At 43.8% G+C, this 24,212-nt stretch overlaps 3 protein-coding genes across 7 annotated transcripts in view; 2 read left to right on the top strand and 1 right to left on the bottom strand.

The window, feature by feature from the left end:
* Positions 1-17,568, bottom strand: part of LOC149119557 (uncharacterized) — a 61,579-nt gene extending 44,011 nt beyond the window's left edge. The window contains exons 1-2 of one of the 5 annotated variants that reach the window (XR_016228379.1): positions 17,430-17,558; positions 16,754-17,346 (exon numbers count right to left, since the gene is read on the bottom strand). The gene's annotated coding sequence lies outside the window, so the exon portion shown is untranslated. Of the gene's footprint in view, positions 1-16,753; positions 17,347-17,429 lie in introns of those variants that run through there. The other 4 variants (XR_016228376.1, XR_016228377.1, XR_016228378.1 and 1 more) reach the window with 4 other exon arrangements.
* A 478-nt stretch (positions 17,569-18,046) lies between these two features.
* On the top strand, positions 18,047-20,686 carry LOC138847489 (melanoma-associated antigen B1-like). Its single transcript, XM_089324837.1, has 3 exons — positions 18,047-18,163; positions 18,968-19,030; positions 19,368-20,686. The coding sequence occupies exon 3, from the start codon at positions 19,418-19,420 to the stop codon at positions 20,417-20,419; it is 1,002 nt and encodes a 333-aa protein (XP_089180963.1). The 5' UTR covers positions 18,047-18,163; positions 18,968-19,030; positions 19,368-19,417; the 3' UTR covers positions 20,420-20,686.
* A 1,787-nt stretch (positions 20,687-22,473) lies between these two features.
* On the top strand, positions 22,474-23,567 carry LOC138847492 (melanoma-associated antigen B5-like). Its single transcript, XM_089324677.1, is given in 2 exon segments — positions 22,474-23,424; positions 23,427-23,567. Coding segments are annotated over 2 exon segments (1,092 nt in total).
* Positions 23,568-24,212: the final 645 nt, after the last annotated feature.

The following is a 24,212-nucleotide window of genomic DNA, read 5'->3' on the forward strand; positions in this document are numbered from 1 at the left end:
AAACAACATTTAATCAAACCCAAAACCAGAAGGAGAAAATAAATAATTAAAATTAGAGAAGAAATCAACAACACTGAATTAAAAAATACAAAATATCAGCAAAATTAAGCGCTGTTTTTTTTGAAAAAATAAACAAAATTGACACAGCATTAGCCCAACTAACCAAAAAAAAAAGGAGAGAGAACACCCAAATCAATAAAATTAGAGATGAAAAGGGAAATGTAACAACAGAAACCACAGAAATAAAAAGAATTAATACAAAGGGATGTATGCCAACAAACTGGGAAACCTAGCAGAAATGGATAGATTCCTGGACACATACAACCTATCTAAATTGAGTCGAGAAGACATAGAAATCCTGAACAGACCCAAAAACAAGATAGAAATTGAATCAGTAATAAAGGCCCTACCCACAAAGAAAAGCCCAGGACCGGATGGTTTCACAGCTTAATTCTACCAGACAGTTAAATAGGAACTAACTCCAATTCTTCTCAAGTTATTTGAAACAATTGAAAGGGAGGAAAACCTCCTGAATTCTTTCTATGAAGCCAACATCACCTTAATTCCTAAACAAAGAAAAGATGCAACAGAGAAAGAGAACTACAGACCAATTTCCCTGCTAAACATTGACACAAAATTCCTCAACAAAATTCTAAGCAATCGAAACCAACAACACATCAGAATGATCATCTACCCAGACCAACTGGGATTAAACCCTGGTATGCAGGGATGGTTCAATATTTGTAAACCAATCAATGTGATGCCTCACATTAACAAATTGCAGAACAAGAACCATATTATTATCTCAGTAGATGCAGAAAAAGCATTTGACAAAATAAAACATCCTTTCATGATGAAAACTCTAAGCAAATTAGATTTAGAAGGAACATTCCTTAGCTCTCTCTAGGATGAGAATTACAAAACATTAAAGAAAGAAATAGAAGATTCAAAAAAAGGGAAACATCTTGCATGTTCATGGATTGGAAGAATCAATATCATCAAAATGTCCATTCTTCCAAAAACAATTTATAGATGCAATGTGATATCAATCAAATTACCAAAGACATTCTTCTCAGGTCTAGAAAAAATGATGCTGAAATTCATATGGAGACACAGGAGACCTTGAATAGCTGAAGCATTTTTATGCAACAAAAACAAAGCTGGAGGCATCACAATACCAGATTTCAAGACATACCATAGGTCAGTTATAATCAAAACAGCTTGGTACCCATACCAAAAAAAAAAAAAATGGATAGACCAGTGGAACAGAATAGGAATGCCAGAAATCAATCCAAACATCTACAACCACCTTATATTTGACTAAGGAGCTAAAACCAATCTCTGGAGCAAGGACAGTTTCTTCAACAAATGGTGCTGGGAAAACTGGATTTTCACATGCAGAAGCATGAAGCAAGACCCCTACTTTACACCTTACACCTTTCACAAAAATCCATTCATCATGGATTAAGGATCTAAATCTATGACACAACACCATCAAAGCAATTGAGAACATTGGGAAAACTCTGCAAGACATTGGCACAAAGAGTTCTTAAAACAGACCCCAGAGGCACAGCAATCAAAGCCAAAATGAATAAATGGGATTACTTCAAATTGAGAAGCCTCTGTATGGCAAAAGAAACACTCGGGAAATTAAAGAGGCAACTGACAGATTGGGAGAAATTATTTACAAACTATGCAACTGATAAGGGATTAATAACCAGAATCTACAAAGAGATGAAGAAATTCTACAACAACAAAATAAACAATCCAGTTAAGAGATGGGCAAATGACTTAAACACATATTTTTCAAAACAGGAAATCCAATGGCCAACAGACAAATGAAAAAATGTTCAGGATCACTAGTTGTAAGGGAAATGCAAATCAAAACCACAATAAGGTTACACCTCACTTCAGTTAGAATGTCTCTCATACAGAAATGAACAAAAAACCTCAGAATCAGCCCTTAAGGCATTCGGATGTGGCTGAAAAGCCCATGAAGCAGTTCAGGCATGGAAAGCCAAGACACTGTGGCAAAAAAATGTCCTACATGAAGGATCTCTGTGAGACCCCAGTGGGAATAAGAAGCCATCAAAGAAGGATGTATGTTTCTCTGAAGGCAAGAGAGAACTTCCACTTTGCTTATGGCCTTGTCTAAACACTGATGGAGTGTGTGGACTCAGAAGGCTTCCACAGCCTTGGCAGCTCATGTCAAAAGCCTCGGGTGATCACTGACATCATAAATAAGAGTGTTAATTGTTAAATTGACAATAGAAGTCACTATGCACTTACTCTCCATGTAGGACCTCTGTCCTTAATTAGTTGTACTGTAAGAATTAACTGCAATACTTGTTCTCAAAGAGTACTTTATATGTTGTGGGGGGGGGGGTGCAAACTGTTGAAATCTTTACTTAGTATCAGTTGGTCATCTGTATTTAAAGTTAATTAAAAATGAATCTTAATGAAGAATGGGATGGGAGAGGGAGTAGGAAGTGGGATAGGAGTGGGGGTGGGAGGGTGGGTATGCAGAGAATCACTCTATTCCTAAAGTTTTACCTATGAAATTTGTATTCATTAAATAAAAGCTTTTAAAAATGCAATATTAACCATCAAAACAAAAAAAGAAAAATGAAGTTTTTATTCCTTAAATAAAAGTTTTCTTTGGGAAAATAATGTCATTGTATCATATGTCTTTGAATGATAAACCCAATTCTAATGCACTGCCTTGGTTTCAAGGAAAACATGTACCTGATTCTGAAAAAAATTAAAAGCATCAGAAAGTCTTTGAATAAAAATAATACATGCTCAAGAAGTACCTGTATTAATTAACTGTAGTATATTCTTCATATTTTTAAAAGATTTATTTATGATTTGAATGGCAGAGTTGCACAGGAAACAAGCAAGATCCTCCATCCAATGGCCTACTCCCTAAATGGTCATAATAGCCAGAGCTGGGCTGATCTGAAATCAGGAGCTAAGAGCCTCTTCCAGGTCTCCTACATTGGTTACAGGGGAACAAGCACCTGGCCCTTCCTCCATTGCTTTCCCAGGCCACCAGCAGGAAGCTGAATCAGAAGCAGAGCAGCCGGGACTCGAACCTGAACCCATATGGGATGCCAGCACTGCAGGCAGTTGCATTACCCACTACGCCACAGCGCTGGCCACTATTCTTCATATTTTTATTAATATGTTACTTCTACTTGGATACAAGTGTACAAGTCATGTCTCATATGTTCTTCACAAATATTCTCTCCATCTGTGTGGATTTATGTTAAAATGTGTTATATTTATTTGAAAAAGCAGAATGACAGACTAAGAAGGAGATACAGAGAGAAACAGATCTTCCATTTGCTGGTTTACTTCCCAAATAGCCACAAGAGACAGGGCTGGGCCAGGTAGAAGCCAGGAGCCTGAACACCACACAGGTCTCCTGCATGGGCAGCAAGGACTCAAGTACTAGAGCCATCTTCCACTGCTTGCCCAGGATCATCAGCAGGGAGCTAGAAAGGAAGTAGTACTGCCAGGACTGGAGATGGCACTCCAATATGGGATGTGGTATCGCAGGTGGTAGCTTAACCCACCGTGCCACCATTTTTGTGCCCATCTTTGGTTTCATTATCCATCTTAAACAGTGTCTCTTATAAAGCAAAGGTTTCAATTTTGATCAAACACAATTTATTTGTTTTCCTCATGGATGTAAACTTCTGTAAAAAGAAAATAGGTTAATTTGTACCATCATAGTAATGATTTTCTTATATGTGTGTCTCTTATCATATCATGCTGTAAACCTTAAATATATACAATAAAATTTAGTTGTTTTTCTAATTTATTTTTAAAGTGGTTATTCCAATAATCATCTCTTTTTTATCTTTATTTCTTTTAAGATTTATTTGTTTGAAAGGCAGAATTACAGAGAAGCAGAGGCAGAGAGAGAGAGAGAGAGAGGACTTCCATCCGGTGCTTCACTCCCCAGATGGCCACAATGGTCAGAGTTGTGCCAATCCAAAGCCAGGAGCGAGAAGCTTCTTCCAGGTCTCTCACACATGACTTGGGCCATCTTCCATTGCTTTCCCAGGCCATAGCAGAGAGCTGGATTGGAAGTGGAGCAGCCAGGACTCAAATTGGCATCCATATGGGATGCCGGCACTACAGGCGGCGGCTTTACCCACTACACCACAGCATCAGCTCCTAGTTTTTTTTTTTTTTTAAAAAAGCTTCAAGGTGGAGGGTAAGAGGCATGCCCTGATGTTGGTGATGCTTCGTAGCCTGAAATAGAAGATATATAACCATATCACATGGACAAAAAGTTTTAAAGTTTTCCCCTTGTTTCTATCCAATGTGCCTGGGGAATACTAAATCTCTGTTGCTTCCCTACAGGAATCTAGGAAGGAAGCTCAGATCACAAATACTGATACCACAGGTTCATATAATGAAGCAAAAATGTTTGTATGACTGAGGCATGATGTGTCCAGAAGATGTACTAACAGATATCTGAAATTTCTTTAGTGATGAGTGCTGGGTTTGTTAGTATTATTTTATAGCATATGGACCAAAAACAGAATGGTGAACAATAGAGTAAATCAAGGAGCATAAGGCTATTAAAGTATCTGTGGAAATTTTGAGACTAAACACACACACACACACAACACAAAGTCACTAATATGCATACTTGGTAGATATTTCTTACTATTACATGTATATCACACTATATTGAGGGTAAAACAAATGACAGTACACTGAACTATGTGATGTTCAAAAGATCAAGGGCTCACAAAACCAATCAAAAAGTTCTGTCCCTGTAGAAAGTCAATCTTTTTTCAACAGAAGATACATAGAAACAAAGTTTGACTGTGAAGCAAGGAACAGACTACTGTGTTTTGTCTCTGAAAGTCCTCCACCTGTCCTGGGCCAACTGCCTTTTGCTTCAGGTTCCCTGTCTCACATCTAGATGGAGACACTAACTCATTCAATAGAATGAATGCACAAAAGTCCAGAGCTTGCAATGTTGTAGTATTACCAATGAGGTGTTCATAAAGATCCTAGATGAAGATCTGCATGAGACAGGAGTGACATGAGTACAAACCTCAAAACGTAAAGACGATCACATCCTCGACCCTGTTTTCATCCTTGCAAGACACCAGGCCGCTCCTTTGAGTTTGGGCTGAGACTCCATGCAGAATCTAGGGAGATCTCAGATCACAATGGCAAGAGAAGTCATTTGTTCTGGGTATTCCAGAGGCTTTGTCTTGTCTTAGGTCACATGGTGCTCTCCAAGTCCCTCAGATCACTCCATCTACCACCAACAGCGCTATGGATATTTCATGTACAAGAAGTGATGAAGGTGCCAACAGCCAAGAAGACAAAAATGCAAGTACTTCACAAGGCCCACCTGCCACTGAGAACTCATGCAAAGACCTGACCAAGAAGGTAGCTGTTTTGTTCCTCTTGCTCAAATATAAAATTTTAAAACTCAGCATGAAGGCACACATAGTGAAAAAGTTTAGAAAAAGTATAAGGACCCCACCACTGTAATCTGATGGAGAGCCTATCATATGTGGATTTGATGACTGGCCTTGACTGAAGAATTCTAACACTACTAAGCATTTCTATGTCCTTGTCAGCAAACTGGTCTCGGGAATAATGGGAGCCAGAGTGCTGGCAAAAGTTGCCAAAGACCAGTTTCTTGTAATTTCCAGTAATTACCAATAATGATTCTACATACTATGAATTCCTATGGGATATAAGAGCTCACATTAACTAGAAAGAATCAGAGTCCTGAAATTTTGTGCAAGTCCATTACATGGTTCTGTTTCTTTCTCTCCCTGTATGAAGAATCTTGGTACAATAAAGAGCCTAAGGTAGAGTTGCAGCCAGGGATGGTGGTACTGCTACAGCTACAGCAAGTTCCAAGGCCATGTACAGTAGTCTTTTGCAGTGTAGTAACGTCTGCAGCAAGTTCTTCACAGTCTGTTTAAACATGGTAGCCAACTTTGCATAATAGAGGCCCAGTATGGGGCAGGTAGGAACAAAATATACAGTATCTTTCTTTTACTGAGTTACTTGAAGATATCCTTTGCACCCTTCTTTCTAGTTAATTTCTAAATATTATTTCTTTTCAAACAAGTTTTAGGGGCCAGCACTGTGGCACAGTGGGTTAACACCCTGGCTTGAAGCGCCAGCATCCCATATAGGCACCAGTTCTAGTCCCAGCTGCCCCTCTTCCGATCCAGCTCTCTGCTATGGCCTGGGAAACTAATAGAAGATGGTCCAAGTCCTTGGGTCCCTGCACCCATGTGGGAGACCTAGAAGCTCCTGGCTCCTGGCTTTGGATCGGCGCAGCTCCAGCAGTTGCAGCCATCTGGGGAGTAAACCAGCAAATGGAAGACCTCTGTGTGTGTGTGTGTGCATGTGTGTGTAACTCTGACTTTCAAATAAATAAAAAAAAATCTTTAAAAAAAACATTTTATCTTATCTTTATCACATTAAAATCAGGGGAGAGAGCAAAACAAGGTTAGCACAGTAAAGTTTGGCCACTAACAGCTACGGCTACAGCAAATAGTAAACACAGCCTGACTCCTAGCTGTTGAATACACACACAAAACAAAAAAAAAAAAAAAAAAAAAAAAAAAAACCTCACACCAAAGGCCTAAACTCAGTTCCTTTTAGCCAGTACATGATATCTAGCTTCCAACAAATATTTCAAGGTATACAAAAAACTAATAGTTTGAAGAGAAAAAGCAAAGAACAAAGTCAGACTTACTTATGGCAGGTATTTTGGAATTAAGACAATGAATTTAAAATAATGATAAATAAGTTAAGAGCTATCATAATAAAAACAAACAACAGGCAAGAATAGGTTAATAATGCAAACAATGAGTGTAAAGAGAAAAGAATTGAATTAAAATGTAAAAATGAAGCTACAAGTCTAGAATTCCACTTCCAGCCAATTTCTCTTTCAATGTGAAAGAGAAAAAATTACTTTCTCACACAAACAGGAACTGAGGGAATCTGTCACCATTAGATGTTCCTTGCAAAAAAAAGAAGTTAAAAGAAATTCTTCAGAAAGAAAAGTACATAGGTCAGAAATTCATATCTATACAAAGACAGAAAGACTGTCAGAATAAATGAAAGTAAAAGAAAATCATTTTATTCTTAATTGATCTAGCAGATAAAGGTTTGTTCAAAATATTAATACCAATAACGTATTCAGTGACCATATTTTATGGATAAGTGAAATAAATCACAGCAATTTTTTAAGACATGAGGGAGGCTCTGAGAATCTGCTCTAACAGAAAATGTTATTACTGAATTAATGACAGATGCTTATTGGAAACCCTAAGAGAACCATCAAGAGTTGTAATAAAATTTTAAAAAAGAAGTATAATTGAAATGCTAATGGGCCGGCGCTGTGGCATAGTGGGTAAAGCCGCTGCCAGCAGTGCCAGCGTCCCATATGGGTGCAAGTTCAGGTCCTGGCTGCTCCACTTCCAATCTAGCTCTCTGCTATGGCCTGGGAAAGCAATGGAAGATGGCCCAAGTCCTTGGGCCCCTGCATCTGCATAGGAGACCTGGAAGAAGCTCCTGGCACTTGGCTTCAGATTGGCGCAGCTCTGGCCATTGCAGCCAATTGGGGAGTGAACCATCAGATGGAATACCTCCCTCTCCCTCTCCCTCCCCCTCCCCCTCTTCCTCTTCCCCTCTCCCCCTACCCGCTCTCTTCTCTCCCTCTCCTCTCTTCTTTCTTCTCTCTTCTCCTCTGCGTAACTCAGACTTTCAAACAAATAAATAAATCTTTAACAAAAAAAGGGGGTGGAAAATATTTATACCATTTTAACACAAATTAAAAGTTAGATTGAATAGTCATTTTTTTTTAGGCAAAGAATAATCAGATCAAGAAAAATATAGAAAGAGAGGCTTCCCATGATGATGGGGTCAATTCTACAAGAAGATATAAAAATCTTTATTGTGCATATACTAAAACTGACAGTGTTAACATAAGTCATATAGGTCGGCGCCACAGCTCACTAGGCGAATCCTCCACCTTGCAGCGCAGGCACACCGGGTTCTAGTCCCAGTCGGGGCGACGGATTCTGTCCCGGTTGCCCCTCTTCCAGGCCAGCTCTCTGCTGTGGCCAGGCAGTGCAGTGGAGGATGGCCCAAGTCCTTGGGCCCTGCACCCCATGGGAGACCAGGATAAGTACCTGGCTCCTGCCATCAGATCAGCGTGGTGCGCAGGCCACAGCGCGCCAGCCGTGGCAGCCATTGGAGGGTGAACCAATGGCAAAAGGAAGACCTTTCTCTCTGTCTCTCTCTCTCTCACTGTCCACTCTGCCTGTCAAAAAAAAATAAAAAAATATAAAATAAAATAAGTCACATAATGAAAATACTGATGAGAAAAATATGTTCTTATAGTTAAACACTGAAACAATCATCTGTCATTAACTGACAAATTCAGCAGGCAGAAAATCTATAAGGATATAGCTGAATTTAACAGACAATTAATGAAATCTAAATAATTTTATAGAATATTAACACAATTGGCCGGTGCCGCGTCTCAATAGGCCAATCCTCCACCTGCAGCGCCAGCACACCGGGTTCTAGTCCCAGTCGGGGCGACGGATTCTGTCCCAGTTGCCCCTCTTCCAGGCCAGCTCTCTGCTGTGGCCTGGGAGTGCAGTGGAGGATGGCCCAAGTGCTTGGGCCCTGCACCCCATGGGAGACCAGGAGAAGTACCTGGCTCCTGCCATCAGATCAGCGCGGTGCACCGGCCGCAGCGTGCCAGCCACAGCGGCCACTGGAGGGTGAACCAATGGCAAAGGAAGACCTTTCTCTCCATCTCTCTCTCTCACTGTCCACTCTGCTCGTCAAAAAATAAATAAAAAATTTTTTAAAAATAGTATCAACACAATAAGAAAACATTTTTTGAAGTTCACATGGAACATGAAGGATCTTCAAAAAGTTCTTGAAAATATATATAAACTATAAATATATAAAATTTATTAAATTTTTTGCTTCAAAATAAACTTATCTTTTAATTTTATTTTTTCCATTAAACTTTCTTAACTATCTTTGTATAGTAGTCAGCTCTTCATAACTATAACATAAATACCTGAGAGAAGCTACTTAGGAAGGAATATTTATTTCAACTCATTTTAAAGGTTCACAGTCCAAGATTAGCCAGCCCCATAACTGTGGTTTCTGATGAGAGGGGTGAATGGCTGACTTCTTGCAGAGAAAGGATCACATGGTGAGCCAGGAAGCAGAGTCATACATGTTTATGTGGTCTTTTCTTATGAAGCCACCATTATTTGTTCATGGGAGCTCATTTCTAATGGTCCAATCCAATAACCCCAACTTCAGACAGTATAATTGGGTCAAGCCTCCACCCCGTAAGTAGTTTCATTCCATGACATTGGGACTTAAATGCCTGTATGCTTCAGGCAAACAAACTATAGCACCTTGTACACCTAGACCACATTCTTTCCCATAAAACATAAAGTTCAAATTTGAAGGAGTAAAAATGATACAAAGTATGCTTTAAGACCACACTGTAACTAAACTAGATATTGGTAACAGAAAGTAGGAACATCCTCAATTATTTGAAATCTAAATAACATATTTAGAAGACATATATCAAAGGAATCCCAAGAGGAATTAAAATATATTCTGAATAAAATTAAAACATATTTATCATGAGTGAGTGTTTAACCTAATCTTTAGAATCCTGGTTAAGATGCCCATATCCTATGTCATAGGTTCACCCTCAGGCTCTGGCCCCTGACTGCAGCTTCCTGCTAATGCAGATCCTGGGAAGCAGTATTGATGGCTCAAGTAATTGGGTTTCTGCCACCCAAAAGGAAGACTTAGACTGCGCTTCCAGCTTCCAGCTTCAGCCCAACCCAGTCCCAGCCATTGAAGGCATTTGGGAACTAAACCAGGAAATGGGAACTCATTCTCTCTCTCAAAAAAAAAATCAAAATATGTGGGGTGCAGCCATCCCACTCCTTGGAATTTACCCAAAGGAATTTAAATTGGCAAATAAAAAAGAGGTCTGCACCCTAATGTTTATTGCAGCTCAATTCACAATAGCTAAGACCTGGAACCAACCTAAATGCCCATCAACGATAGACTGGATAAAGAAATTATGGGATATGTACTCTTTAGAATACTATACAGCAGTAAGAAACAACGAAATCCAGTCATTTGCAACAAAATGGAGGAATCTGGAACACATCATGCTGAGTGAAATAAGCCAGTCCCAAAGGGACAAATACCATATGTTCTCCCTGATCGGTGACGACTGACTGAACACCAAGAGGGAAACCTGTTGGAGTGAGGTGGACACTATGGGAAATGGTGACTTGATCAGCATAGCCCTGACTGTTAATGAACAACTTAATACATTATCCCTCTTAGTAGTTTTTTTATCTGTTCTACTTAATGTGACTGGTTTAGATCTGTAATTGATGCACAGTTATTCTTAAGTGTTGAAAATTAACTGAAATGTGATCCCTGTTGAACATGGTGGTGGGAATGGGAGAGGGAAGAGATGTATAATTTGGGACATGCTCAGGCTGACTTGCCCCAAGTGGTGGAGTTGGAAGCATACCAGGGGATTCCAATTCAATCCCATCGAGGTGGCATGTACCAATGCCATCTCACTGTTCCAGGTGATCAGTTTCAGTTCACAGTTGGTCATGGTGAAGGGACTGGGAGTCAAAGGGAGCACATAGACAAGTCTAGTACCTGCTAAAGCTAACTGATGGAGTAAATAAAGGCGAGAGTGATCCAACATGGGAAGTGAGATACTCAGCAGACTCATAGAATGGCAGATGTCCTAAATAGCACTCTGGCCTCAGAATCAGCCCTAAAGGCATTCGGAGCTGGCTGAAAAGCTCATGAGAGTATTTCAGGCATGGAAAGCCAAGACACTCTGGCAAAAGATCTCTGCGAGTGAGATCCCAGTGGAAAGAACAGGTCATCAAAGAAGGAGGTACCTTTCTCTGAAGGGAGGAGAGAACCTCCACTTTGACTATGACCTTGTCTAAACAAGATAAGAGTCGGAGAACTCAGAGGGCTTCCATAGCCTTGGAAACTCATGACTGGAGCATAGGGAGATTACTGATGCCATAGACAGGAGTGTCAATTGGTAAAGTCAACAACAGGAGTCACTGTGCACTTACTCCTCATGTAGGATCTCTGTCCTTAATGTGCTGTGTATTGAGATTTAATGCTATAACTAGTACTCAAACAATATATTTCACTTTGTGTTTCTATGGGGGTGCAAACTGTTGAAATCCTTACTTAACTGATCCTCTGTAAAAAAAAAAAAAAAAAAAAAAAAAAAAAAAAAAAAAAGAAAGAAATTATCAATTCCCAACTTGACTCTCACTGGGATTAAACATGACAATAGGTCTGCTCTGATTTCATCATCATTTAAAAAAAATCATCTATTATTTTTCACTTTATGTTTCTGTGTGGGAGCAAACTGTTGAAATCCATACTTAATGTATACTAAGCTGATCTTCTGTATATTAAGATAATCGAAAATGAATCTTGATGTGAATGGAAGGGGAGAGGGAGTGGGAAAGGGGAGGGTTGTGGGTGGGAGGGACGGTATGGGGGGGAAGCCATTGTAATCCATAAGTCGTACTTTGGAAAATTATATGCATTAAATAAAAGTTAAAAAAAAATTAAAAAAAATATGTGGGGTGCAGCAAAAGCAATGTCTGGCAAGAAACTTTTAGATCAAATGTATGTTAGAATAGAAGGCATATCTAATTTAATAAGCTTAATTTCTGAGGAAACGAAAAAGTCAAAATTAAATTCAAGGTAAATAAGAAGGAAAGAAATAATAAAAATTACAGCAGAAATCAATGCAATTGAAAACATTAATATGGAAAATGAATAACACCCAAGGTAATTTTTGTCAAGATTAATAAAATTAATAAACTTCTAGCCACATGATCAAGAAAACAGGGAAAATATAAAATGCTAACACATGGGCCATCACTACTGATTTCATAGGCATTAAAAGGATAATAAAGAATATGCTTATCCTAATTTGTATATTATGCTAATATGCATTATCAAGAGACTACACAATACCATATAGATATACAATTTTCACATGTAATTTTAAAAGAAGTCAGAGAAATGCTATGAAAAACTCTATAATCACAAATTTTGTAACCAAGATGAGACGGACCAATTCGACAAAATGTACAAATACTCACACAGGACAGACATATTATCTGAAAGTCTTTTATCTATGAAAAATACTGAATCAACAATTCAACAGTCACAGATGAGGTCACTGGCAAATTCTACCAAATCTTTGGAAAGAAATGCTAATTCTCTACACTTAAGCACATAGAAAGATGCTTAGCCTATCATTAGGGAACTGTAAATTAATCAACAATGACATACCAAAACATACATATTAGAACCACTAAAATTCAAAACACTGAGAAGAATAAAATGCTGGAGAGGATGTGGAAAAAGAGAATATCTCATTTAGTGCTGGTGGGAGTGAAATAAATTGGTACAAGGAGTATGCATTTAGCCTAGTCATTACACCCCCGTATTCGACATCAAATACCTGGGTTCATTTCCTGGAACTAGATCCAGACTCCAGATTCCTTTTAATGAAGACCCTAGAAATCAGCAATGATGGCCCAAGTAATTGGGCTCTGGCTACACTCAAAGGGGCCTGGATTGCATTCTGAGTTCTCTGCTTTGGCTACAGTGTAGCCCTGGCTTTTGCAGGTATTTGGGGAGAGAACTTGTATCTCATCTGCCCTCTTCTCTCTATATACCTCTTTTTCTAACTCTATATCTCTCAAATAAAAAAAAATAATTTTTCTTAATGATTCAGACTCATTAGAAGACCGTTTGGCAGAATCTTACAAAATTTAATACACCCTGATCATATATTCCAAAAATGCATTCCTTGGTGTTTTCCCAAATAATTGAAAACTAGGTCCACACAAAAACTGTCACACAAATGTTCATAGCAACTTTATTCAAAATTGTTAAATCTGGGGTCAGTGCTGTGGTGCAGCAGATTAAAGCCCCAGCCTGCAGCACCAGCATCCCATATGGGCACCAATTTGAGTCCCAGCTGCTCCTCTTCCGATCCAGCTCCTTGATATGTCCTGGGAAAGCAGTAGAAGATGGCCCAAGTCCTTGGGCCCCTGTACCCGCATGGGAGGATGGGAAGATGCTCCTGAATCCTGCCTTCAGATCAGTGCACTCTCTCTCTGGCTCTACCTCTCTGTAACTCTGTCTTTCAAATAAATAAAATGATACTTTAAAAAAAATTGTTAAATCTTAGAAGAAGCTAAGCTGTCCTTCAATAGAATACATAAAGTATGCTGCATTCATACAAGATAATTTTGATTAGCAATAAAAAGAAATAGCTATTCAGCAACGAAGACATAGGGAGGGGCAGATATTGGGACCCAACAGGTTAAACCACACCTGTATCCCATATCATAGTGCCACAGAAGAGGTTACTGCTCTTCTTATCCAACTTCCTGCTAATGTACCTAGGAACGCAGCAAATGAGGGGCCCAAGTGCTTAGGTTCCTGCTCCCCATGTGAGAATCCTGGATGACATTCCAGGCTCCTGAATTCTGCAAGTGCCAGTCCCAGCTGTTGCAAATATTTGCAGAGAGAGGAAGTACCACTTCAGGACTCTGCTAACAAGAGTCTCATCACCAGAGGCTGCCATTGTGGCACCGTGGGCTAAGCCTCAGCTTGCAACACTGGCATCCCATTTTGAAGTACTGCTTTGAGCACTGACTGCTCTGTTTCCAATCAAGCTCCCTGTAAATGTGCCTGCGAAAGTAGATGAGGGCCCAACTTCTTGGGTCCCTGTCACACATGTGGGAAACACAGATGGAGTCCTAGTATCCTGATTTTGGCCTGGCCCAGCTCCAGCCTTTGTGGCCATTTGGGGTGTGAACCAGCAGATGGAAGATATCTCTTTCTCTGTCTCTTTCATGCTTTCACTCTAGTTCCCACTGTCACTATGATGCCTTCCAAATAAATAAAGCTTTTCAAAAAGATAAAAAAGGAAAAATAAAAAAAAAAAAAAAGGAAAAATTCTACCTAAAAAAACACAGGTAATAAATTCAAAGGAATTTCAGAATCAGAATATTTCTATCCTGTAGCCCCTAGTATATTAATGATAAAGGTGATGGCTGCTGACATCACATCAAAAGAGTTAAGACACATAATACATGTCCTAAAGGGTGTGCACAATGCCACCTCTAGAGAATGTTTGCCAATAAACAGACAAGTAAGTAAACCTTAATCTGTATAAGTTTTTATTTTAAAAACTGAGAATCACTTATGATGAATGTCAGGTTGTCTGGTTCCTTATTCTCTTGTCTGTACTGCTGCATATATTTGATCATTTTAATTTTTAAAATATTATTCATTTTGCTTTTTAAAATGTTTGGGGTCTTTTTTGAAATACAGAGAAACAGTGTTGGGTGAGGAGGAGAGCAAGATCTTCCATCCACTGGTTGACTCCCCAAATGGCCACGACTACAGGGCATTGGCTAGGCCAGAGTCAAGAGTATGGAACTCATTCCTGGTCTCCCACATGGGAGGCAAGAATCCAACTACCTGGGCCATCCAGCTGCCTTCCAAGATGTGCATTAGCAGGAAGCAGAATTAGAAGCAGAATCACTAGGCACTCTGATACGTGATGGAGGCATTTCAAGCAGCATCTTAACCACAGTGCCAAATGAACACTCCTAATAATTTTGTAACAATAACTGCATTACAAATATGACGCCTCTATATAAGAAAAATTGTAGCAGTTTGGCAAAATAGATATGACTAAGTTGGTTCATAAAAAAAAAAAAAAAAAACAGAAATCTTACAAGGAAACTAACACTGTAGTCCAAACCCAAGGCATCATCAAAAGATTTGAGGACCAGTCAGAAGGCTTATTATATCAAATGGTGAAGAAAAAGCTAATCATCATCTCACTTAAATACTTCCAAATCTTACAAAAAGACTGAGAATCACTAACCATTTTGACAAGCTAGCTTTCCTTCATACAAAGCCTAGATAAGGATACCCCAATAAAATGACACTTAAGAGGAGATGGCACTGTGGCATAATGAACTAAGCTGCTATCTCAATGCCAGCATCCTTTATCTGAACACTGGTTTTCATGCTGGCTGCCTCACTTATAATCTAGCAAGCCAGTACTGTCCCTTAAAGGCAGAAGAGGGTGGCTCAAGTACTTCAACCCCTGCAAGCTATCTAGAAGACAGCATGACCCCTGACCTCCTGGCTCCAGCTTGGAGCAGACCCACTTGTTGTGGTCACATGGGGAAAAACCAGAAGATGGAAGAGCTTTTTGTGTCGGTTTCCCTTTGTCTTTCAAATAAATAAATACATCTTTAAAAAATAACACTAAAGGGGGCCGGGGCTGTGGCACAGTGGGATAATGCCCTGGCCTGAAGCACCAGCATCCTTTATGGGTGCCAGTTCTAGCCCCAGTTGCTCCTCTTCTAATCCAGCTCTCTGCTATGGCCTGGGAAAGCAGTAGAAGATGGTCCAAGTCCTTAGGCCCCTGCACCCACGTGGGAGACCCAGAAGAAGCTCCTGCCTCCTGGCTTTAGATCTATGCAGCTCCAGCTGTTGAGGCCATCTGGGGAGTAAACCAGCAGATGGAACACCTCTCTCTCTGTATTTACCTCTCTCTGTATCTATGTCTTTCAAATAAATAAAATAAATCTTTAAAAAAATAATACTAAAGGTAAGTTCACTCACATAGGGAAAAAAATATCCTAAATAAATTCATAGTAATCCAATCTAAAAATTACTGGGGAAACAGTTGGGTTCAAGAAACAGAAAAATGAAATCACATTAGAAAATCCTGTCAACTGGAAATCACTATGTTACTGAAAAAGTATGTGATCATGTGTAACAGAAAACATCTCTTAAAAAAAAAAACACTCAAAAGTGGTTCATGATAATAACTTTCAGTGAACTTACACTATGGGGAAATTTCCATTTTGTAAAATCCCCAATTAACACAGTAAAGGTGCAATACAAAAGCATCCCCAACAGAGTACAGAGTAATACACAAACATATGGCATTACCACCATTGTTGTAAACTGGATGAAATGCATAGCCAATCCACATCATAACAATGGTTCCAAGTAAATAAGAGTTAAGAAAAATGAAAACTTTAATCACGGTAACCATAACAAAAAATGAAATCTTGATATTTTGCAGCAGTGGATAGAACTGGAGGATATTAGGTTATATATCATACACAAATCATAAATAGCATATATTCTCTTTTACCTGTGGAAGTCAAAAACTGTTGATCTGAATCCTACATACTGAGAAGAGTGCACAGGAAGGGAAACATTGAAAGAATTAGGTTGGAGAATCAGTATGAAAACAAAGTAGCACAGAAGGAAAAAGTTCTAGTGTTTGACAGCACAGTGGGTGACTACAATTTACAATAAAATTTATATATTTGATGAAAGACTGAAAGAAAGTAACTAGCAGCTATCAAACACAAAGAAATGCAAAGGAGATTAAAATGCAAATCATGCTGATTTGGTCAGTACATGCTGTACATGTGTGTTGAAATATTACACTATATCCCATAAATATTCCCATCTATAATTATGTTAACTTAAAAGAAAAAAGAAACACTTTCTTTCTACAAACAATAAAATTAAGTAAAACTATATTTACAATTACACTAACACAAAAATGAAATTCTGAATAATACTAAGTTTATATTGAGTTTTAACTTTAGTGAGGGTGGTTAAGGCGTAATCTGAAGGGAATACAAGTTGGAAGACTTCACTATCAGCTAGAAGAACACTTTGAATGAGTAACCCTCGTTCTTCTACTGTGCCTCGGGACAAGGCATTTCTCCTGCTGCACTGAAGCACTCTGAGACAGCAACTGAGACCCCACACACCCGTACTGTGTGGGCTATCAACACACCAATGCCACCCGAATTAGCACTATAGGTCCACACGCTGTGCTCATAACCACCTGGAAGCTTGGAACCGCATGAAGACTGACTCATTAATCATCATCAAAAAGCATATAAAGAACTGAACACATTACAAGCAAAGCATCTCTGTTATCACATGTAACAAAGGTAGAACTTTTTTCCCTGAACGTTTTGAAACATCCAGTCCTGTGGAGAGAAGGACACACAGAGACAGTTGTCTCAACAAGGAGACCCCACGCCCACGCCCACGCCCACTCCTTGGGGATTTCGCTGGCACGGGCGGAGAAAAGGGACGGATTCCCATCAGAAGGCGAATTCCAGCAGTGGGCAGGAGAACCTAGAGCAAGAACTCAGAGGCTGCACAGCTCCAAAGAAACTGGCTCCCTCCCAGTCCGCCCTCCCACAGCCTAAGCCACTTACCCAGAGCAGCCAGGTCTGGAGGCCCCAGGGAGCGGTGGTCACATGAGGTGCACCTGCACTCCACAGCAGGTGGCTCAGGTACTGGAGGTCGTGGGTCGAGGCCTGGTCTCCCGTCAGCAGAGAAGCGGGGCTCCCCCACGACGAGGAGTCCAGATGATACAGTGCGAGAGAACCGAGGGTACCATCCACACCCGAAGATGGACCCCACAAAGCCGCACACCTCCCCCATCAGCCTCGGGAGGACCCACACGTCACCGCAGGGCTCGGGCTCCACTGGACTTGCAATGGTGCGCCCACAAGAAAATGAGAGCTCAGGGTCTCAGGCTGGCCGGCTAGGCTCAGCTGTGAGAGGAGCCTCGGGCCCAGCTGCCTGACAACAAAAGCATGCTTGGAATTCTCTGGGACCACGCCCCACCTGAGACCCTGAACCCCAAACCCTGAACCCGGAACCCTGAACCCGGAACCCGGATCCCGGAACCCGGAACCCGGAACCCGGATCCCGGAACCCGGAACCCGGAACCCGGAACCCGGAACCGCTCCACACTTCCCTCCCCGGAAGGAAGGAAGGAAGGAAGGAAGGAATTGCAGCCAAGAGCACCGCCCTGTCCGCCCTGGGGAGGGGCCAGAGGGCGTGGCCGGAAGTGGCCACCCCCACTTCCGCCTAAAAGGCCGTTGGGGGGTGCTGCCCTGAGAGGTGCGGCCTCTATCTGAGGCATCTTCACAGGTCTCTTCAGGTGTGTCGGCGCGTTACCTGGCGTACAAGTGTGGGGACCACCCCGCCGAAACCCACAATCCCTGCCCCTAGAAAGAGAAAGCACGAGAAATCTGCCCATCGCGCCCAGAGCCCGGGTGGGATTCGGCCCTGCAGCACCCCCGCCCCACCCCCCACCCCCACCCCACCCGGCCTGCTCCCGCTCCCTCTCCGCCATGGCGGCCTAGGGAATAAAGGCTTACTCCAGGGTTGGACTCGGCTCGCTGAAGGGGTTAGCCCAGGCCTCTGCAGCTAAGGAAGGGAATCCTCGGGACACTTGAGGGTTTGGGGGACCCACGGCGCTGAAGCCACAAGAGCAGAGGCAGGGCGAGGGTCCAGGACCCGCTGGGCCGGGGAACGGCGCTACACGGAACCCCGGACCTTGCGTTGGGAGGGCCCGCTGAGTCTGAGGACTCCGATGCGCCCGCGTAGTCTCCTCCAGAGAGTCGGGGTGTGGGAGCTCAGTTGCAGGGGGAGGCGGCAGGCCAGCAGAGCACGATTTCCACAGCGTGGGCACAATCAGCTTGAGGGCCCTGCTGAGTGCCGGGACCATGCTCACGCAGCGCGGCACTCAGGCACCCTGGAATCCTTCCTTACTGTCCCCTGGGGAAGCCCGGGCATAGACGTCTTTCTGACCCCACTGCCGCCCAGTTCCTCAAGGATAGCAGCCAAGTGGAGGCTTCTGGTCGGGGAAGAGTCACAAGCTAGCCTGAGGACAGACAATCTGGGGCTCCTCCAGGGCAGCTCCGGAACCCCAAAGACCCCAACTCGCTCTTGCATTTTCCAGTTTGCAGAATCCGCGCACGTGGGACCAAGAGGTCCACACTCGGTTCCCGGGGCTGCCTGTCAGGTAAGCGCTGACCTTGGCGGGAGGGGCCGGGTCTCAAGTAAAGAGACACAGTGGTGGCCAAGGGGAGGAAGTTAAGGGTAGACTGAACAGCGGCTCCTGAATGCGGGAGCTGAGCTTCCTGACCTGCCCCTGCTCTCAGCCCTGGAGACAGACTCCAGGGCAGTTCTATCAGGCTGAGGCTGCCCCTCATGGCCGAACTCCAAGTCCATGGGAGGTGAGAGCCTTGAGGTGAAGGGGAAGCCTCCGGGCAGCAGATGGGAGCACTCGCAGCTCCCACCATGGACGAGGTGAGGACCTCGACTTCAGTGCTCACACGATGACACTCTCCCCCATCCAGGTGCCTGCCCTGCCCGCTCTGCTGCCAGCCCTCTGCCGCCTGCAGTGGTCATGCCTCGGGGACAGAAGAGCAAGCTCCGAGCTCGCAAGAAGCGCCAGCAGACCCGCAGTGTGGCCCAGGGTGCCAAGGCTGCCCATGCCGTTGGGGAAGAGGAAGAAGAGTCTCCCTCCTCCTCTCCCGTTCGTGAGGGAACTCCCCCAAGCTCCCCTAGATCCTGCGCTGCCCAGGGGGGTCTGAGAGGCCGAGCGTCTAGCTCTCCTGAGGCAGGGAGTTCTGATGCCAGTTCGGATGTAGATGAGGGCTATAGGGCAGGCTCTTCCCAGGTCTCCCTCAGAGATCCTCTGAACAGGAAGGCGAGTATGCTGGTGCAGTTCATCATGGAGAAGTATAAAAAGCGAGAGCCCATCGTGCAGGCAGACATGCTGAAGGTAGTCAAGAGAAAGTATAAGAAGCATTTCCCCGAGATCCTCAGGAGAACCTCTGAGCGTGTTGAGCTGATCTTTGGCCTCGAGTTGGAGGAAGTCGACCCCATTAGTCGCTCCTATGTCCTTATCAACAAGCTCAGCCTCTCCAGTGAGGATGAGGTCAGTGGGGAAAGGGTGCTGCCCAAGACAGGGCTGGTGATGACACTCTTGGCTGTGATCTTTATGAAGGGCAACCGTGCCACTGAGGCGGAGATGTGGGAGTTCCTGAATGCTCTGGGGATCTATGCTGGGAGGAGGCACTCAATCTTTGGGGAGCCCCGGAAGCTCATCACCGAAGATCTGGTGCAGGAAAATTACCTGGAGTACCGTCAGGTGCGCTTTAGGAGTCCTCCAGTCTATGAATTCGTGTGGGGTCCCAGAGCACATGCTGAAACTACCAAGATGAAAGTCCTGGAAGTTTTGGCCAAGATCAATGACACTGTCCCTCGCTGCTACCCTGATCTCTATGAGGAGGCTTTAAGAGATGAGCAAGAGAGAGCAGAACTGCAAGCTGTAGCCAGGGCCTCCACGGTTGCCAGGTCCAGGGTGGGTTCTAGGGCCAAGTCCCGCAGGTCCTCCCACACCTAATGAGGTCTGAGCAGCATTTTTCACTTAGTGGGAAGAGGGTAGTCAAAGCTCTAACTAACAGAGGCTGGAGGCGACAAAATAGGTATTTTCAAATGTTATTCCCCTGTTTTCAAATGTTATTCCTGTTCATTCAAAGCTTACATTGTTGCAAAGTCTGTTTCTGAATCTCATGGATCACACCTTCATGACTGTTTCTCAGATTTATGACAAAGAGTTTTGCTGTTTCTGAATAAATCGAAAGACCTTTAGTGTGTGTGTGTGTGTGTGTGTGTGTTTGATTAACCATAGAATAAGAAAACACAGCAACGGGATAGGTACATTCATGGAAACATGTAAGAACACGACAGGGTAACAGAATCGCAAAATGCTTAAACAACACTAGGGCTCTTTTGAAATTAAATGGTGCCCACTTGGATATGGCTTGTTTTCTTAACATGTGTATCAAATTTTGTGTATTATATTGGACTTCCTGCTCAGAGATGTCATTTTAATTTTATTATGATTCTCCAGGCATTAATTGAGCACCTACTGTTTGGAAATGCCCTCAATAATGCAAATTGTGAGAAAAGGATCCCACCACTGCCCAGATAATTTGAGTCCTGCAGCAGCTACCCTATGTTAGGAGGATAGGGAGATACTCCCCAAGACATAAACTTGAAAAAGAGGTTAAGAAGAGGAGACTGCAGATGGGAATAGCGCAGTGCACGTCATCTGAGGGGACCGCAGATTCTCAACAGTGAGCTGACCCAGAGCCTGGCCCTGCCATCAATGCTGGGAGCCTTGGGCAGCACTGTCAGGCTGATTTCAGCAAGCAGCCTCTCAAGGATGTGAGGTCCTTGTCCCAGCTGGGAGGTTTCTTAAGCAAGCAAATGGAGGAGGCCCAGCCCTACCAGCAGATAAAAGGAGGCCCCTGGGGGGGTGAGGGGGACACAGGAAGCCCTGCCCCTCAGAACTGACAGGACCACTCGCCCCTCCCCCACTTGCGGGCAGATCTGTGACACCAGGGCGTTGTTGCCAGGATGTGACATACTTACTTCCTCCTATGACGTCACAGAGGGTGAGGGACTCAGTCCAAGGGCTGTGGCCTCAACTTGGCAGTTGCAGGATTCGCAAGTGTTTGAAAAGGCCAAGGTGAGTACCCTGGGGACTAAGGGAGCCAACCCTCCATAACAGTGGAACCATCACGGAGTCTTCGCCCTCAGCCTGAGCACACCTAGGACACGTATGACGGGATGAGAAGACTCTCGGTCCTGGGGGTGGGCAGAGGGTCTCAGAATGACTTTGTACTCAGTATGAGGGGCCAGGCCTCAAAGCAGGTGGGCTCAAAAAATACTGAGGGCAACTCCCACCACCAAATAGTAGGCCCATCAGAGTCTGGTCACTGCCCTGAAAGCCACGGGGCAGGGTTGTGGAGCAGAAGCTGCCAATCACTATTTACATTAGGGCTCTGAAAGACGAGAGCCTGAGTCTGCAGCCACCATTCACCAAACGGCATGGGGGTCCCAGGACCCTTGTGCAAGTGCAATGGCCCAGAATGAAGACTAGGGAATCCAAAGAGGTCAGGGTAGGAGATTCCCTACTGACAAGTCAGCACTGCAAGCACCTGGATGGGAAGCGCCCTTCATTTCCCTTCTGGGGGTTCCAGGGAGGGTTGAGCAATCCAATTCAGATCAGCAGAGGGAATGATTTCCAGGACCTGTCATCTGTTGATGTGACGGTCTTGAGTGTGAATCACGAGGTCCTCTCAACTCAGCAGACCGGCAGCCTGTGCGGCTGTCACGCAGTGTGCCTGAAGCACGCGTGGCAGGCTCAGCCCGAGACTCACGCCTTCTTCTTCCACAGGCTGCCCACAGGACAGGCTGACCCGGCGAGCACACGAGCCCCGTGTTCTCCTAGAGCAGGTCCCTCAAAGACGACTGCAAATGTAGCTCTCCTAATAGCCGTGGTGGAACTTCCGTGGTGAAGGCACACACACACCCTCTCAACCTCATTCTCCAGGGAGTCCACCTCACCTAGTCTGCACACGCCCGCCTGCTGGCCCTGACGACATCATCATGCCTCGGGCTCATAAGCGCAAGGGCCGTGCCCCTAAGAAAAGTCGCCATACTGGACAGGACCCCCAGGCTCACAGGGCAGCTCAGGGAGGGACCGAATTGGCAGAAGAGCCCTCCTCTTCTTCTCCTGTTCTTGAGGACATTCCACGGAGCTCATCTGCTGCTGTGTCAGGTACCCCTCCCCCAAGACCCAGCAGCCCTCCCTCCACCAGCACGACTTCTGGACGTGTTCCTGACACAAGACCTCATGAGGGTGACGACAGCCAAGGCGAGGAAGAGCAACAGCCACCTTCCTCGGGGGTCACACCCTCCGCTGACAGATCACACAGTGATGCTTTAGCCACGAAGGTGGATTTGTTGGAGCAGTTCCTGCTCTACAAGTATAAAATGAAACAGCCCATCATGAAGGCAGACATGCTGAAGGTGGTTAACACCAAGTGCCCACACCTGTTTGCAGAAATCCTCCAGGGAGCCTCTCGCAGCATTGAGGCTCTCTTTGCGGTGGAAGTGAAGGAAATCAACTCAACCTGTCAATCCTATGACCTCGTCAGCAAACTCAAACTGCCCAACAATGGGAGGGTGCGCCCTGGCAGGGGCTTACCCAAGACCGGTCTGCTGATGACTCTCCTGGGTGTGATCTTCATGAAGGGCAACCGGGCCACCGAGGAAGACGTCTGGAAATTCCTGAACACCATGCGGATCTATGCTGGGAGGAAGCACTTCATCTACGGAGAGCCCAGGAAGCTCATCACCAAGGATTTAGTGAGGCTGCAGTACCTGGAGTACCGGAGGCTGCCTGACACTGATCCTGCACGCTACGAATTCCTGTGGGGTCCAAAAGCCCATGCTGAAACCAGCAAAATGAAAGTCCTGGAGTTTGTGGCCAAGGCCCGTGACACCGTGCCTACTGCCTTCCCATCCCAGTATGAAGAGGCTTTGCGAGATCAGGAAGAGAGAGCCCGAGTCGGAACTGCTGCCACCCCAGGAGCTACTGCCAGAGCCAGACTCAGGTCATGCACATGTCCAGCTGCTTCCTCACTCCTACTCAAATCCAAGGACATTTGCTATCCAGAAGAGAACCTAAGCCACCATGACAGGAGCTGCCTTTAAAATGGGGAAGAATCTCACAGACCAAGGGTTGGGCTAATGCAACATTAAAAAAAAAATTACCCATCTCGGTTTTCCTCATTTCCTTTAGTGTCTTGTTTTGTTAAAGATGCATTTTATTTATTTGAATGTCACAGTGATTGACAGAGAGGAAGAGACAGAGGAAGAGTGAAATCTCCCATCCTCTGGTTCATTCCCCAAGTGGCCATTATGGCCAGGGCTGGGCCATTCTCAAGCTAGGACTCATATACTCCAACCAGGTCTCCCATGTGGTTGGCATGGTTTCAACTAATTGAGTCATTTTCTGTTGCTTTCACAGGTATATTAGAACTGAGCCAGATCAGAGGCAGAACAGCTTGATTGTGAAACAGCACACTTATATGGGATGCTAGCTAGCATCTGGCAGGTAGCAGCTTACTCCTCTGTGTTATAATGACAATTCCTAGTCCTGTTTTGTAAATGTAAAACACTTACATCTTGAAATGCTCAGCTTAGAAACAAGTGAAGGAAAAATTTTATGTCAATATATTAGCTTGGAGGGTGTTTCAAGATGGCAGAATAGCGAGGGAGCTTACTGATTTAGTCCAGGAGAAGACAGTTTGTACTAGTGGAGATAGTGTAGTCTCAGGGAT

This window comes from Oryctolagus cuniculus, chromosome X (genome assembly GCF_051225735.1).
Source record: "Oryctolagus cuniculus isolate XC-2025 breed Fujian yellow rabbit chromosome X, ASM5122573v1, whole genome shotgun sequence".
Lineage (NCBI taxonomy): Eukaryota > Metazoa > Chordata > Mammalia > Lagomorpha > Leporidae > Oryctolagus > Oryctolagus cuniculus.

What these genes read in the sequence shown, in the direction of transcription:
- LOC138847489 (XM_089324837.1), top strand. Translation starts at nt 19,418, where the DNA reads ATGCCTCGGGGACAGAAGAGCAAGCTCCGAGCTCGCAAGAAGCGCCAG.